Source organism: Perna viridis, chromosome 4 (assembly GCF_037379345.1).
Source record: "Perna viridis isolate PV_CMFRI_1.1 ecotype Kerala chromosome 4, ASM3737934v1, whole genome shotgun sequence".
Lineage (NCBI taxonomy): Eukaryota > Metazoa > Mollusca > Bivalvia > Mytilida > Mytilidae > Perna > Perna viridis.
Genome location: NC_142448.1, coordinates 33,247,028 through 33,262,146, shown reverse-complemented (window position 1 = coordinate 33,262,146; position 15,119 = coordinate 33,247,028). Strand labels below are relative to the sequence as shown.

Genomic DNA, 15,119 nt, shown 5'->3' with positions numbered 1-15,119 from the left:
ATCTCCAAAAATAAAAAAAAGTGGTCATTTCAAATATACAACACTTCATTTAGTGAAATAATATTGTGTGTTATAGTTATATCAGTGAGTTTATCATTTTGCCTGATTCTTACAAAGACTTATACTGAATAACCCATCATTTGATTGACGGCATAAACCAATCAAAAACCTGGGCCCAAACTTATTGTTGGGACTAAAATAAAATTGTAAAAAATTCATATTTTATTCAATTATAACAGCCACTGCCATATTGTGATGTAAAATGTAGAAAACAAGGCATGTGGATATGTAGACCAGACTTGATAATATTGCAATGCTCAAGTCCAAGTCTCTACACTATACTATTAGTCTGATCAATAAATGGAAGTCAATAAAGACAGGCAATATGCCAGAGAGACAGAAACAATACCAAACAGTGAAAAAGATGTAAGTCTTCTAGGGGCAGTCTTTATAGCATTTAAGCAATACTTTGTACCAGTCTACTTTGTCCTTGAGAGCTCCCTGTTCTTTTGGAAGGAGTGCATGACTTTCGTCCTCCAATAGGACTGGCTAATGACATCAATGATTCTAAAGTCCTTATTGCTTTCTTGGATTCTCTGTGAAAGGAAAAGAAATAGTTATTGAAACTGCTGAATTTCCCATTATAACAATGTTTTCTCATACCTTTTCAAATCATTTTCTAAATATACCAATCATCATATTAAATTCATGGTAATTGTTAACCTCTTTACATAACTGAACTCACATCTGCATGCCTTCTAATAAACAGTATTAGTTGACGAAGAAAAATAGAAAATAAAGAAAACCAAGCTTACTGAAAATATGAAGAGAAAAATATTACGTATCACGGAAATTAGTTTTCTTTTCACATGTGTCATGGTTGTATTATAAATACCGTATGGCAGGTTATTTTGGCGAATGCAAAATTTTGCCATTTTAAGGCAAAAATATACTGAAAATATTGTCAATTCTAATCTTGAGCTCAGAGCAAATATTTTGCAGAAAGAATAATGACATTTCCAGACAATCCGCTATATGGTACCTTCACAATAACACATCAACTTTTTTTTCTCAAATGGTATACTATTACACATACCTAGACAGTGGACCATCAGCTCTTTCTCTCTCCCGTAGAGCCCTCATCACTCTCTTATCCGTCAACTTTAATGCCACAAAAGTCCTTATTACCTAAATTAAAATAATATTTTATTGTTATAAATCACAAAATAAATCCTTACAATACGACATTTTAAAATGTGTTTTGATAGAAAATAAGATTTAATTTGGCAAAAGTTACCAAAATATGTCCGCATGTTAGAAATACAGTCTCTGTATCATTGAAATCATGTTACACTTATTGGTTCATTAATAATATAGTTGTATGCAAAGTAAGGTATACTACAACTTATACAGGAAGTTGCTACCAGACAGCAGCCAAAATCACTTACAAAATATGCATACATTTATAGCCACACACCAAATTTTAAAGTAATCCATCCTTTGGGAGCCTATACAATTTTCAAGAAATTCAGATGAACAGGTAAATCCAATATACCACCCACTCATTCAGTGGGGTTTAATATCATATATGACATCAATTTATGTAATATGTATGCAACACAAGTGCCAGCATCACACATGTATATACACATAGTTTACACGAAACCATCTTTTCACATGCAACTAGTCATTATGTCATGTTATATTTACTAGTACTAAATAAAGGGCTGAGTACCACACAGTTCATATGAATGCAGAAAATAATTATCCACCAACATCATTTATTCAAAATGTATTACATTATAATGAATTCTAGTCAAAAAAGCATGTTTCTACAAATTGTAAAAAAAAATAATGGTATAGTGACATTTATAACATAAGTGCAACCTTTTTCCAAATTAAAATGAGGATGCTTGGTATTTTGACACATTTGTTGATTGATTGATTGATTGATTGACTGATTGATTAGGATTGTGTCCTATGGCAGGTATTTCATGCATTTCAAAATGAATATGTTTGATCAATCTAACAGATCCCTCTTAGTGGAAGTCCAACACACTGGGCTGGATTTTTACTGAGCTAGATCACAGAAGCAACAGTATGCATGTCTTCCCACTGACATACTATGTAGACTTCAAAACAAGTCGTCACTCTGTCTCTGTGTGCTCAGCACAGAAGCAGTGACTACCAATTTAAAAGTCTTTGATGAGACTCAACAAGGGATTGAACCCACAACTTCTGGTACTTTAGGCAAGCACACAGCCACTAGACCAGTAAGGCAATAAAAATGGGCAAGTTAAGTAAGTACATATATTAGGTCAAAATCTACTATTGCATTTCTACTATGAAATGGATTTTCTACATACCATAAGTCTGACATAATCACTAGAATCTAATTCCATCATCTCCAAAAGAATCCTTATAATTCTCTCATTCTTCATACCGAGTGTGCCCTGTATAATCAGATACAAGAATTCTAACTTACCAATGCACTATATTAATTTCCGATGTCAATTTATTTTGATATTTATAACTCTGTCCAATTTTGCATTCTTAAATTCAACATAAAATATATTCAAATCACTATCAATTTTTTTATGTTTGGTTTAGTTGCTGTTTTTTAAGATTATTCTCCATATTCCATAGAAACTACTAATTAATTTTCGCAGTTGCTAATTTTCCCAGATTCTGTAGTGAACATATTCGCAGGTATCAATTTTCACAATTTAAAAAAAAAAATATGAGCATTATATGATGTTTAAAATTAAATTCGTGGGTAGTATTTTTTGCAATTTTCTGTCCACTGCAAAAATAGAAAAATTAGTATGTAACTGATGTAAACATGGTTTCATTCTTTAGTACATATTAGAAAGGCCCTACCATGAATATTAGCAAAGGATTTATTTCCAATTCCACTGTGCCAAAATCAAAATTTATTAATTGGTCCTATTTTAATCATGTGACCAACAAGAAAATTCATGCTTTCCATACAAATGCTAGCCCACATTACAAGCAGATTTATTTACATCAACACCAGGTATACCAACTCTACCATCTTTGCATACTTTGTTGGCATATAATTCAAATAAATCTGATTAGACCTACCACAGATATTACAGCCTGGCTTCTGGTATCTTCATCTGAATCTTCTAAATTCCTGACAAAAGAACAGGATATTAATATCAAGTTCACATTAAATTGATTACTAGAACCACCTTGTTGAACTTCAACATTATGTTTAAGGTTAGTGCCTACCCAAAAATAATCAATGTGTGCTTTATGCTTCATTGTATAGAAATATATTTTCCACTTAGAATGCAAGGTAAAGTTAGCATATACCTTAAAATCATAATGTTGTCAACTACAAAAGCACATTTTTATAATTTAATAGAATCTGCTATACAATGAAAGGGTTATTGTATGAATATTGGAAATATTATCCCTGGTAGAACAAATATTTCACTCACACTGTGGAATATAAAATTCTACTGGGAACAAAATTCCCATATTCATGCAATAACCGTATAATGCAACAGTCATCCTGTACCCTGGTACTTACTTTTCCACTTTTTCACATGCTTTTGAGAACATTCCTAATGCTGTTAAGGCCTTAGCAGCAGACAGTCTTACTTCCTACAATAAAATGAAAATAAAATTCTTTATAAATAAAAAACAAAATAAATAACAAATTCATAGAACAAATAATTCAGTACCATCTCTTATTTCAAAAGTTTCCAAACTAATGAATAGTTAATAAAGCACACTGAAACCTGTCTAAACAAAATCCTGAAAATCTGAAAACCTGTCTAAACAGAATCCTGAAAATCTGAAAACCTGTCTGAGCCATATACTTTTTAAAGTCCCTTAAAATCAATTTAAATGTATTTTGAACCATAATATACCAAACACCTGTCTTAACCAAACCAATTCTTAAGTCCAGTTTAGACAGGGTTTCACTGCATAAGAATTCTACATTTGTGTTTCAAAAGTTGACTTTAAATATGTTTAACTCAATGACTAAATATATACTTCAGATTTCTTTATACACCTTCTCTTTCACAAAAGACATGTTAAACATTTAGAAAGGTATACAAAGGAATTTTCTAAACAACTAAATGTTCTGAAATACAAAAGAAAAATAATATGAAATATTCAAGTGAATAAAAAGCTAATTCTACACATATGTATATGGTAAACATATAAACACATGAAGAAGTAAACATATGAAAGTTTACTATTTTCCTTTTATAACAAGTAGTACAATAAATAAGAAATATATTTCAAAAGACACACATCTTCACAGTTGCTAATGTGTACAAATAATTTACATGCATTTATTTATTGAATTTTATAGCAAAAATAATTTTTGTACAGCTATTTGGCAAAAATATATACCACTGCTCCCTGAAGAATTATTAGAGAGAACTGTGGTCATTACTTCAAGACAAATGGAAAATGAGAATGATTTTTGAAGTGGAGAAACAGGGAGGGATAGACAAAGGTAGACCTGTATACCACATTTAGTTTAAATAGGGCTACATAGCCAAATGTGTGACAAACGATACTCATATGGTGCTTGATTCATATGAAAAACATATGGTGCTTGATTCATATGAAAATCATATGGTGCTTGATTCGTATGAAAATCATATGGTAATCATATGATGATTTCCGTACGGTAATCATTTGATTATCATATGATTTTTATATCATAATTTTGACTTGAAAATATATGACAGTCATATGTTAATCATATGATAATTTCCACATGATAGTCATATGATTATCATATCTCATATGATAATTTTGGCTGGAAACATATGATAATCATATGTTTGTGAAAAACACCAGATTATCATATGAAAATTGTGTGATTATCATATGTTTACTGAAACACATGATTATCACATCGCACTCTTTTCATATGATTATCATATGTTGCATACCATATGATTCTAATGTGTGGCACTTATAGCTGTGTTTATTTACTTACCAAAGTGGGATCGTCCCATAGCCTCCTTTCAAGTATTTCATAAACTTCTTCCTCCTTAGCACCAGAAAATACATTCTTCTGACCTGGTAATGAAAAAGATAAATTTAATGGAGATCTGGTAACATGGATTTGTATATATTTTCTGTTTGGGTTATATTTTCAAGACTATGATAACAGGGTAAATTAAGAATATTCATAGCTTAATACAGCTTGGATCCAACATAAATGTTTCATTTGTTTTTTGTGCAATAGTATATACATGTAAATACATTTCTTTTAAGCCTTAAAAATCATCAATTCAATTTGCTGCATTTCAGAATCTTCTAATGCTCTTTGAAAACAACAAATTAATGTGTGCAACCCACATACACAACATAATTTTCCACAATATCCATTCATACAAAAAAGGAGATTATTGCAAGGATATTTACCTAAAATAATCAAATGACCTTTACCTATTGTAATCAGATGGTATTTACCTATAGTAATGAGAAGTTCAGAAGCCAGACATCTATGTTTCCAAACTGAAGATTTGCTTATCATTTTCAATGTACTCTTTACAATATCTTTGTCTGTCACATTCAATTGTTTGATCAGGATCTCTAGAGACTGAAATATCAGAGTTTCTTCATTGAATTAAGAAATGTATTATAAATATTTTAAATCATCTCCCTTTACATCATATAAACTTCAGGACTGCTTCATATGATGGAAAGTGAGAAAAAAAGTTGATCATGGAGTATCAATTTCAATTGTTTTCATTTATTTGTCAAACCACGAATTTAAATTACCAGCAAAATATCAATTCATATCAGGAAATCCACAGTGCAAGTTTTAATTCAGAGAGACCTTTGTAAATGGAAACATATGATAATCATAACATGCTCGATTCATATGATTATCATATGCACCATTTTAAGCTGCATACTGAAAGTTATGTTTATAAAAGATGCTACAGCAGCTAATCTCACCTTGGCTTTGACATGAGTGTCCTCACTGAATTCCAGAGCCTGTTTTAATTTGAATTTACCATTACCATCAGAGACACAGAAACGTCCAAGTAAAACTGCTGCTTCAAATGAGATCTGGTCATCAGGATCAGGGTTACAACAGTAATGGCTTAGAACCTTCACTAACTCAGGAAATGTGTTAATAGTCTAAAATTATAAGTATAGATCACATGATCTGTTGATTAATAATTAGGTTTATGTCCTAAGGCAGATTTTCATGCATTTCAAACAACAATGTTTGATCAATCAACAGACCATACTTTGTAATGGTCTGAAACAAAAAGTCAGATTTTAATAGCCCTAGCTCACAAAAGCAAAGCCTGCAGGTAGGCATGTCTCTCTGCTTAGACACATTTATAAGTATATATGATTTGTTAAATTTCAACTACATACATATTTAAGTTTAATTAGTCAGGTTTGTCAGTTATTAACTTTCCATTAATCTAAACCAACCAAGTGTTTAGTATAGTTGAGAGCTGATCTATCATATTATCATGTGTTAAGATTTCTTAGATGTAGTTATGCATATCATGGTAAATTGTTATAAAGCTCTCTGCAGCCTATAAATACCTAGGAAGTGACCTTTTATGTACATAAAGTGTATTTTGTAATTATCTATTTGTGGTCAACAAGTAATTTTTATCCTATTGACACTGGTTTCATTAAAGTACCAGTATAGTCTATGCGACCACCAGTATTCAGCAATAAGCTGTCTTAACGTACTATGATTAAAATATCTCTATGTAGTGCATTCTTTGTGAAGTTAACTAGTATATAAAGACCATCTGTTTTATGTAACTCTGATTTTCATCTGTCTTAGGTCACAGGTTTGACTGTAGTCTATTTGTATTTTTTGTCACTGATAAAGTCTTCATGTTACTTAGCTACACTCAGTTTCAACACTGAGTTTATTTTGATACATAAATAAAGGTCCAAGTCAGAGAATTCAGGTCCTGTTACTTACATCTTCAACATCAGACACTGTCATTTTTTTATATAATCTGTAATCTTGGCAATCTATCATAGTTTCTGTGAGATCAAGTCTAACCTAATTTAACATATCTAAACCAAACCTCTTTTTGAATATATAATTTGTTCTGTTTAGACAGGTATTCAGTTCATTCAGGGTTCACTTTAGACAGGTGTTCAGATAATTCAGGGTTAACTTTAGACAGGCATTCAGTTTATTCAGGGTTATTTTTAGACAGGTTTCACTATATCTATTACACCGACCTTGAAACATACTTTACATTTTATACATGCCATTGTATACTTTGATATATTTTTGATTCAGACCTCTTTTAACTATAACCTTTGACCCTCACCTTATTTACATACTGTACATTTTTTCCATCAATCATAGTTCTGATGAGATCAAGTCTGATTTCTGTATTGCCTATTACCAGGTACTTCAGGATTACCTGTAAAACTTCCTCTTCCCACCAGCCTACAAACCAATAAGACAAGTAATTAGTGACTAGATTTCTTATCTTTTAAGGTCAAAGGTTCAAATAAATACAGTGAAACCTGTCAAAACCAAACCCCTTTCGAACATAAAAAATTGGTTCAGTTTGGACAGGCGTTTGGTTTACATAGGTCCATATAAACACTTAAACTGATATAACTTTAAAAAGTGTCTTATAGACAGGTTTTCAGATTTCAGGGTCTGATTTAGACAGGTTTTACTGTATGTAAGTAAAATAATATTTTATTTAAATCTTTAATATATTTTTTGAAGTTTTTTGGCATTTTAATAAAATTCATATCAAATTTATTCACAATTTTTTTTTATTTTCTATTTTTTTTTATTAAACAATTCACTGACCAAAATTCATATTATAGCCATTTTTTATAGAATCTAAAACAAACTTATCCATTTTTTATTTTGCCTTTTCCAATATTTAGGAAACTTCATAACATTTAATTTTACTTAAACAAAAACATGAAACATGAAAGTAATTAATTGAAAAATAAAATACTGATACCATACCAACAAGTATAAGAGATTTGGCAGCTTCATATCTGACTCTTTGATCTTCATCAGATTTCATCCTCTCCTTCAGAGCATAGACCACAGTTGCATCTCCACATCTTAACAATCCTAGGTGCTGTTAGAAATATATATATATATATATACATATATTGTAGCTTATTAAATAGAATAACTATATATTTACTTTTCTACTTATTATTTTCAGTAAAAGAAGATTAAAGTCATCACTGCAAAAGTCTTATGGTAATCATCGTGAACTCACGGATCGTTACGGTGTATCTATATGCACCATGAAAACCAATTTGTTCACTGTGTCATAGTTTTCTTTTCCTCTTTGGTCTACTCTGGACGTGACATTTTATGATCAATTCAGCGGATGTATCTGCAAAAGCAGAAAAGCTTACCCTACCCCAGCTTACCTTAATGAACCTGGTCCATTCTTCCAATATATAGTGGAGTCCAGATTGCTCATTTACTTTTGTTTCTCTGTTCATGCTACTTCAATTATTTCATTTCTTTGTTGTGTGTGTCTATTTTCCCTAACTCATATATATCCTTGGACTATATTCTTTTGAATACACCAGACATTTTTATCTTTTTAAAAAAAAAGTTGTGGTGAAGATTAAAAATATTTATTCATTATCTTACGATGACAATGTTTCAATTAACTGCAGAACATATTACCTTTGAAGCATCAACTCTTTCTTCGGCTCTCTTTGATGTCAGGTTATTGTGGACAATGGTCTGAAAAAGTATAAATATCATGAATGCCAAAGAATGCCTAGATTTAATGAGTGTCATGTTCCGCACATGAGTTAAATTCTCAAGAGCTCAAGAGTTCTTGGGACGAGTGATCATATTTTGGTTATTCACAATAACCAATTGATTATCCTATTTATTATATAGATTTTCTTCATAATTTAATGATATTTTCAATATGAATTTTAAATTCTGTGATTGGCGGATTGATATAAAAGTTGTGATGATTTGGCGGAAGAAAAGGCGAGAGAGAAATTTATTTCATAGTGTGAATTATCGAAATTTATTACACTGGGAACATTCGATAAAACACTGCTATCTATATAATAAGTAGAAATAAAACTAGAACTGCTAGTGACTTAAATGATTGATACACCTACTTACAATACAAAGCATGAAAAAAAACCTTACGTTGAATTTTAAATATATATTCAAAACATCGGTTTTGGGTGAGGCTTTTATTTCCTGTATTTTCCATGATTCATTTCAGTTTAAGAAATGACTGCTATATTTTTTTCTGTCAAAGAAGAAATAACCTCAACCACATGGTGTACACTAAATAAGTTGTGAAGAAGGTTATATAGTACGAGACAGGCATTGAAATTATTTAAAACAGGCACAATCAATATAACAGTCATTCTTTGGATTTAATTTGGAGCTCATTAAAAAAAAACGCTGATGACATCACAGTCACATTACAAATTGGTCTATGAGATGGACACATTTTTTTTACCCAATCAGAAAGCATGTTACTTTCTTTTTGCAATAAACATATTTGTTGATATTGATGTAGTATATAATTTGTAAATACTGCAAACATTACCTATAGTTTCCTATTGATTTCAATAAGCATTAACTGAATTATTTTATGTTACCTTTACTCTTTCCCATTTCAGTCCAGCATACTCTTGACTCTTTGGTTTCAGCTTACTCCATGTGCTTGCTGTAAATCAATTCAAATACTATGACACTCAAATAAATGTTACAACTTTTCAACAGCCAATTAAAATTACCTGCTTGATTGTCACTCAAAAAACCAGAAAATTATTCTACCTTTATTAATACTTATTTTTTTGTGGTTTTTCTTATTTAGATTTCTAGTTTTTTTTTCGTGCTTGTGTCTATTACAGAGCCTAATCTAGATGAGAGAAATGAGCAAAAGCTTCTCCTTGTTTGTGCCCACTTTTCCAATCTGCCTTTGACAAGGAGAAGTTTTTCTAAAAGATTATATTGACAAATATGTCAAAATTGATATTTCTCAAACAAAATTTAATTAAACTTCTCCTTGTCATCAAAGTCTAGAGTAGGCCCTGCTATTATCTTTTTAGTATAACGATTATACATGCATTTCCATGTAACTGAAAATGTGACTTCTCAATCAGACAGACGGTATGACACCTAATAAACAGACAAGATTTTACGAGGTCTACAAACAAAGCAGAAATTAGCAAAATTGGAAGTAAAATCATCTCCCTTTAAATATACAGTAAAAATTGAATGATATTTCAGAAAAATGATTTAGACAAGGTATTATGTTGAAGGTACACTGTGTTCAGTCACTGGATTTGAAATAGCGGAATTCCGCTAAAAGTGGGAAAAAATCATGTCTGATTATAAGTCAAACAATAATGTTGATGTATTGATTGTTTTAATTAGTTTTCTATAAAAATAAAGGAATTTCATTAATACCAGTACTACTGAAATATTGCTCATTTAGAATTTTTTATGTTCTACAATTACAGAAATGTGACTAATTAAACTAATATCATTGAATTAAAAAAAAAAAAAAACAATGCATGATTATTTTTTTTCCTAATCACAAAATTATACAATCATAATTAGAGATAATGATAACAATAATTAACAGACACATTATTTTAGGAAATAATATCATAAGTGTAATAAATGATAGTTCTAACAAATAATTTTGATGTGCCTTGTACCTAGTGATATGATTGTTTGCATTTCTTTTCCTTTTATTAATTTACACTTGGATTTAGACATTTTGAATCAGAACTCTTTAGCTTGCAATTCACTTTTTAAAAAATCTAATACTTATACAAAGATAAATTTCAGTTAATGATATTGGAAATGAAAGGTGTATGTTATAAGAGTGTAGTATAGTGTACGTAAATTTTATTTCATTATGTAATTACCAAAAAGAACCTTTGTAAGTTGTGTTAACTTGCGTCTAATTCATTTGTTGAATTTTAGTAACAAAATATGTTTAATCTAATCTAGTACATTGCATAAACATATATATATATGGTACAGAAGCACATTGCATTAACACATATATATGGAGCAGAAGCACATTGCATAAACATATATATGGTGTAGAAGCACATTGCATAAACACATACATGGAGCAGAAGCACATTGCATAAAAAATATATATTGTACAGAAGCACATTGCATGTGCAGTAGATACAGCTCTTTATGTCATAGATGCAAATGGAGAACTACAAAAGCTAAAACACTAACCTAATACATACTAAAGGTTAATATCTATGTCATAAAAGGAGCATCAATAGACAAAAAAGTTGTAAACTAGAAAAAGTGTAGGCAATGCTCACTAAATTGATACTCCCACTCTCCCATGTTGAAACATGATAAAATCCATGTTTTGTGAAAAATTCTGTTAAAGTTTTCATTCCATTCAGTGATGTAGGAAAAGGACAAGAGGAGAATACCCTCTGTGTAACAAAAGTACAGATAGAAGTATGGATGGAAGGACAGACACTTCTATCACTATATAACCCCACTTTGCAAGTGGGGTAAAATTAAAATTTATAATAGCAAATCTACTTCATAAAATTATTTTATAATCTCATGATTTCTTAAATTTGAAAAAAGACTAAAAACGCACACACACAAAGAGAACAACTGACAAAACCCTTCAACCTGTAACAAAACAGACAATATCTATCAGTTAGATTTGTTGCTGTAATACCATAATCATTACATCTAATTATAATGTTTGGATCTGTTTTCAAAATTGATTTAAATTGGTAAGCCTTTGGTAAGGGACATAGCTCTTGAAATTAGTGATATGTTTGTATCATATTCAATTTCCAAAAGCCTTTAAGCTTTCCTTTGGAACAGAATGAAATCAGTCCAAGTTACTTTGATGCTTACATGAGATTGATGTAAAATGCTAAATATAAACTTTCCAATGATTTTAAGAGCTGTGTCTCAGTTTAGAAAATGAATGATTTGAAAAATAATTTCATAATAAATTTTTGTTGAAGATTGATAAAATTCAAACAGACTTTACATATTCTATAAATAAAACCTCTCCTTGTTCAATTACATTCACTTATTAAGCATTTCATCTAAGTTAGCATGATTCCATGATGATGATTCTTGTGTAATAAAAAAAATAATTTTTAATGACATTTGAGAGCAGACCATTTTTAGAACAGCAACAAAAACTACTGAGATATGAACAACGCTAGACATTCTACAACTACACAAAGCAGAGTAGCAGTTGTTGACATGGTTACCTTCACTGCTATTATCATCAGCCTCATCTACATTTTCCTCTTCTAAAATAGTTCCAATCAGGTTGATATTTAAGAAATAATTCACAGAGACTCCATCATTATTTTAACCACAGTCAGGCCATTTAAACTGCCATATTTTACCTCAAGTATAGAGCAGGGTAAAATAATAACACAAATTACCAGCCCATGGTAAAACAATGATAAAATTTAGCCTCAGGGATTTATTTTGATTCTAATAGGAATAGTTTCTACATGTTTAAGATAAGACACAGCCTATGTGTTGCACTAAGTGTCATCGGTAAGATTAGGTAAAATATGTCAATATCATGCATTAAAAACATTTGAAGCACTTTAAATTAGAATTAATGTTTAGCAATTTTGTTTTCACTACTTTATAAGTGTTAAAATCTGACATAAAAATCATAAAAATACAATCTTGTCATTACTTTGATTGTTGTTTTTCCAACTTCTTTTTTTTTAAGCAAGTATCATAAATTGTATCAATTATCTCCCCTTACCAAGTACTTATGGGTGAACTGGTTTGTAGAGAGTAATAGGTAATTCACAGTTAGCTACTCAAAAACCAGTCTGAATCATGGAAAAACCTAGAATGAAATACATAACTTCTTACTAAATACCTTTAGATAATGTTGTTGCCATCCTCACAAATAAATTTCCTCTCGACTTAGTCCTACAACGAGATAATAATAATAAGGCTTTATCCTTAAATACAGCAAAGGTATATTTAATTAAGTTTTATTTTTGCCTTCAAAAACATATGTCTTCCCTGTTCCAAAGTTTAAAAGGGTGTTTTATATGTCTCCCCTGTTCCAAATGTTTAAAGGGGTAAAACTCCAACAAAATTCAGTGGGTCATAAATTTCTGGTAATATGCATAACCACAAATCATGTCGTAACTTCCTCCAAAGTTTCATGAAATTTGGTGCAGCAGTTTGAGAGAAGCTGTGCTAACAAAAGTGTGGTGTACTGACAGACCAGCAGGGCATAAACAATATGTCTCCCCACCAATGTGGAGGGCAACAGAATCATTACAGGAAAGCTTGACATGTACATGTGTTTTGGAAGGAGAAAGTTACGTATTCATGTAATTAGTATAACCCATTTAAAGTTTCTTTATCAGGCACTATTCCATCTCATTTCAATCCCCTTACAAGGATTTTTAGTAGGTTAGAGAAGTTTATCTTTTTATTCTATGATATGTATATAATCATTCAAGAAAGTGGGATTGTCAAATAATGGTAGGGTTGAAATTTTCTAGAAGTTCTAACTCAATATATTTTGGTGTCATTTGAAGCAAATACAAGTTAATTCTTGAAATTAATTTGAGATTAGTTTATACTTTAAGATAATTCTTACTCTGAACGAGGTGTACTAAGGACACTTTGTTCCTGTTGTAACATCAATCTGAACTTTTTCTCTGTTGTACTGGGTCCCTTCCTTCTTCCTCTGATTTTCTCCTTATATAAAGTAAGCCTGGTTTCCTCTGCCAGTTTTCCCTGGTCACACACACGTACAGCTGGTTTACGCTTGACTGGATCTGGGTCAGTGAAAGAGTCAATCAGTCTAGGAAACTCTTTACCTCTTGTCTGAAAAATAACTTTATTGAGTTATTTGAGTATACTGTGTATACAGAACATCTTATTTAGGTGCTTTTCAAGGGTATTACACCAAAAATATATCCACACCAAACACCTTACTGTCTATACCAACACACTGATATGACATTGAAAGATAAATAATGAAAACATTATTTACAGAAACTTTCCCAACTATCCAAAAAAATCTTATTGAGAGTTATTTGGTTTACAACACTGAAGTATGATACAATAGTGTCATTCATGACTTAAGTAGCAGTCTTTGAAAGAAACATGCAAAATCTGAAAAAAAGTGATACACCCAAAAATAATTACCATTGATTACCTCTCAATAAAAGAAATTAAAAATTTAAAATTTCCAATGTTAACACAGTGAAACCTGTCTAAACCAACCCCTTTTTGTTCTTTAAAATTGGTGCAGTTTAGACAGGTGTTTGGTTTACCTAGTTTTAAAATACATTAAAATGGTTAGAAAGGGACTTTAAAAGTGTCTGGTTTAGACAAAATTTCAAATTATTATTGGTTGGGTAATACTGTATAAAAATGATACTTACCGTCCTTGTTAGTGGTAGGACATCTGGTGGAGGTATAGGTTTAGGGTAATATACAATCGGTGGTTCTTTCTTTGACAGTAGGAATCTCTTTGGCATTTTGATGGGTATAGCTGGAGGAGTTGCCAACATCCTTGATACATCACCAGATAAACTGGTTTTACCTCTCTGCATCTGGGAAAATAAAGAAAAAAATGTAATGGAAAATGGAATACTTGATAAAATTAGAAAATTTTGATACTTAACAGGAAATATAAGTCTGAGCAGTTCTGGAGAACTTACGGTTCAATAAATCGGTACATGATATCTTATTTTACTGCACCATTCTTTTTAGAATATCATTTTATTGACAACTTTATTATTTTTCCATTGTTCTTTCTGCCTGATATTTTCTATCTCAGGTTACTTTCAGTATGCATCAACAACATCCAATGACACCATAACATCAAATCGACTTTTATGTTGCTGATTAACAAAAAAACACCAGTTTTGAATGTCTCAACTGATGACCAAAAAAAAAACACATCTCACTCTATCCGGCTGTGATACCACATAGCGGGTAATTTTCACAGGGGTATTAATTTTTGTATAATTTAGTGGCATGCCTAAAAGCACCAAAATAAATTCTGTAAAAAATTTACTTTGGGCTTAGGTATTTAGTGCACCACTTACCATCTATGTATACTGTTTTG

The 15,119-nt window shown here is 30.7% G+C and overlaps 1 protein-coding gene across 9 annotated transcripts in view; it reads right to left on the bottom strand.

Moving 5' to 3' along the window:
* Positions 1-204: 204 nt before the first annotated feature.
* Positions 205-15,119, bottom strand: part of LOC148619813 (uncharacterized) — a 30,859-nt gene continuing 15,944 nt past the window's right edge. For 8 of the 9 annotated variants that reach the window (XM_088580109.1, XM_088580113.1, XM_088580112.1 and 5 more), the window contains 16 exons: positions 14,431-14,601; positions 13,638-13,867; positions 12,900-12,952; positions 12,262-12,303; positions 9,631-9,698; positions 8,681-8,740; positions 7,994-8,111; positions 7,329-7,450; positions 5,965-6,150; positions 5,473-5,602; positions 4,994-5,076; positions 3,560-3,633; positions 3,106-3,157; positions 2,367-2,453; positions 1,097-1,188; positions 205-596 (listed from right to left, as the gene is read on the bottom strand). In XM_088580109.1, the coding sequence (XP_088436235.1) occupies positions 458-596; positions 1,097-1,188; positions 2,367-2,453; positions 3,106-3,157; positions 3,560-3,633; positions 4,994-5,076; positions 5,473-5,602; positions 5,965-6,150; positions 7,329-7,450; positions 7,994-8,111; positions 8,681-8,740; positions 9,631-9,698; positions 12,262-12,303; positions 12,900-12,952; positions 13,638-13,867; positions 14,431-14,601 (1,707 nt within the window). In that variant the 3' untranslated portion in view covers positions 205-457. The remainder of the gene's footprint in view (positions 597-1,096; positions 1,189-2,366; positions 2,454-3,105; positions 3,158-3,559; positions 3,634-4,993; positions 5,077-5,472; positions 5,603-5,964; positions 6,151-7,328; positions 7,451-7,993; positions 8,112-8,680; positions 8,741-9,630; positions 9,699-12,261; positions 12,304-12,899; positions 12,953-13,637; positions 13,868-14,430; positions 14,602-15,119) is intronic. The other variant, XM_088580111.1, reaches the window with a different exon arrangement.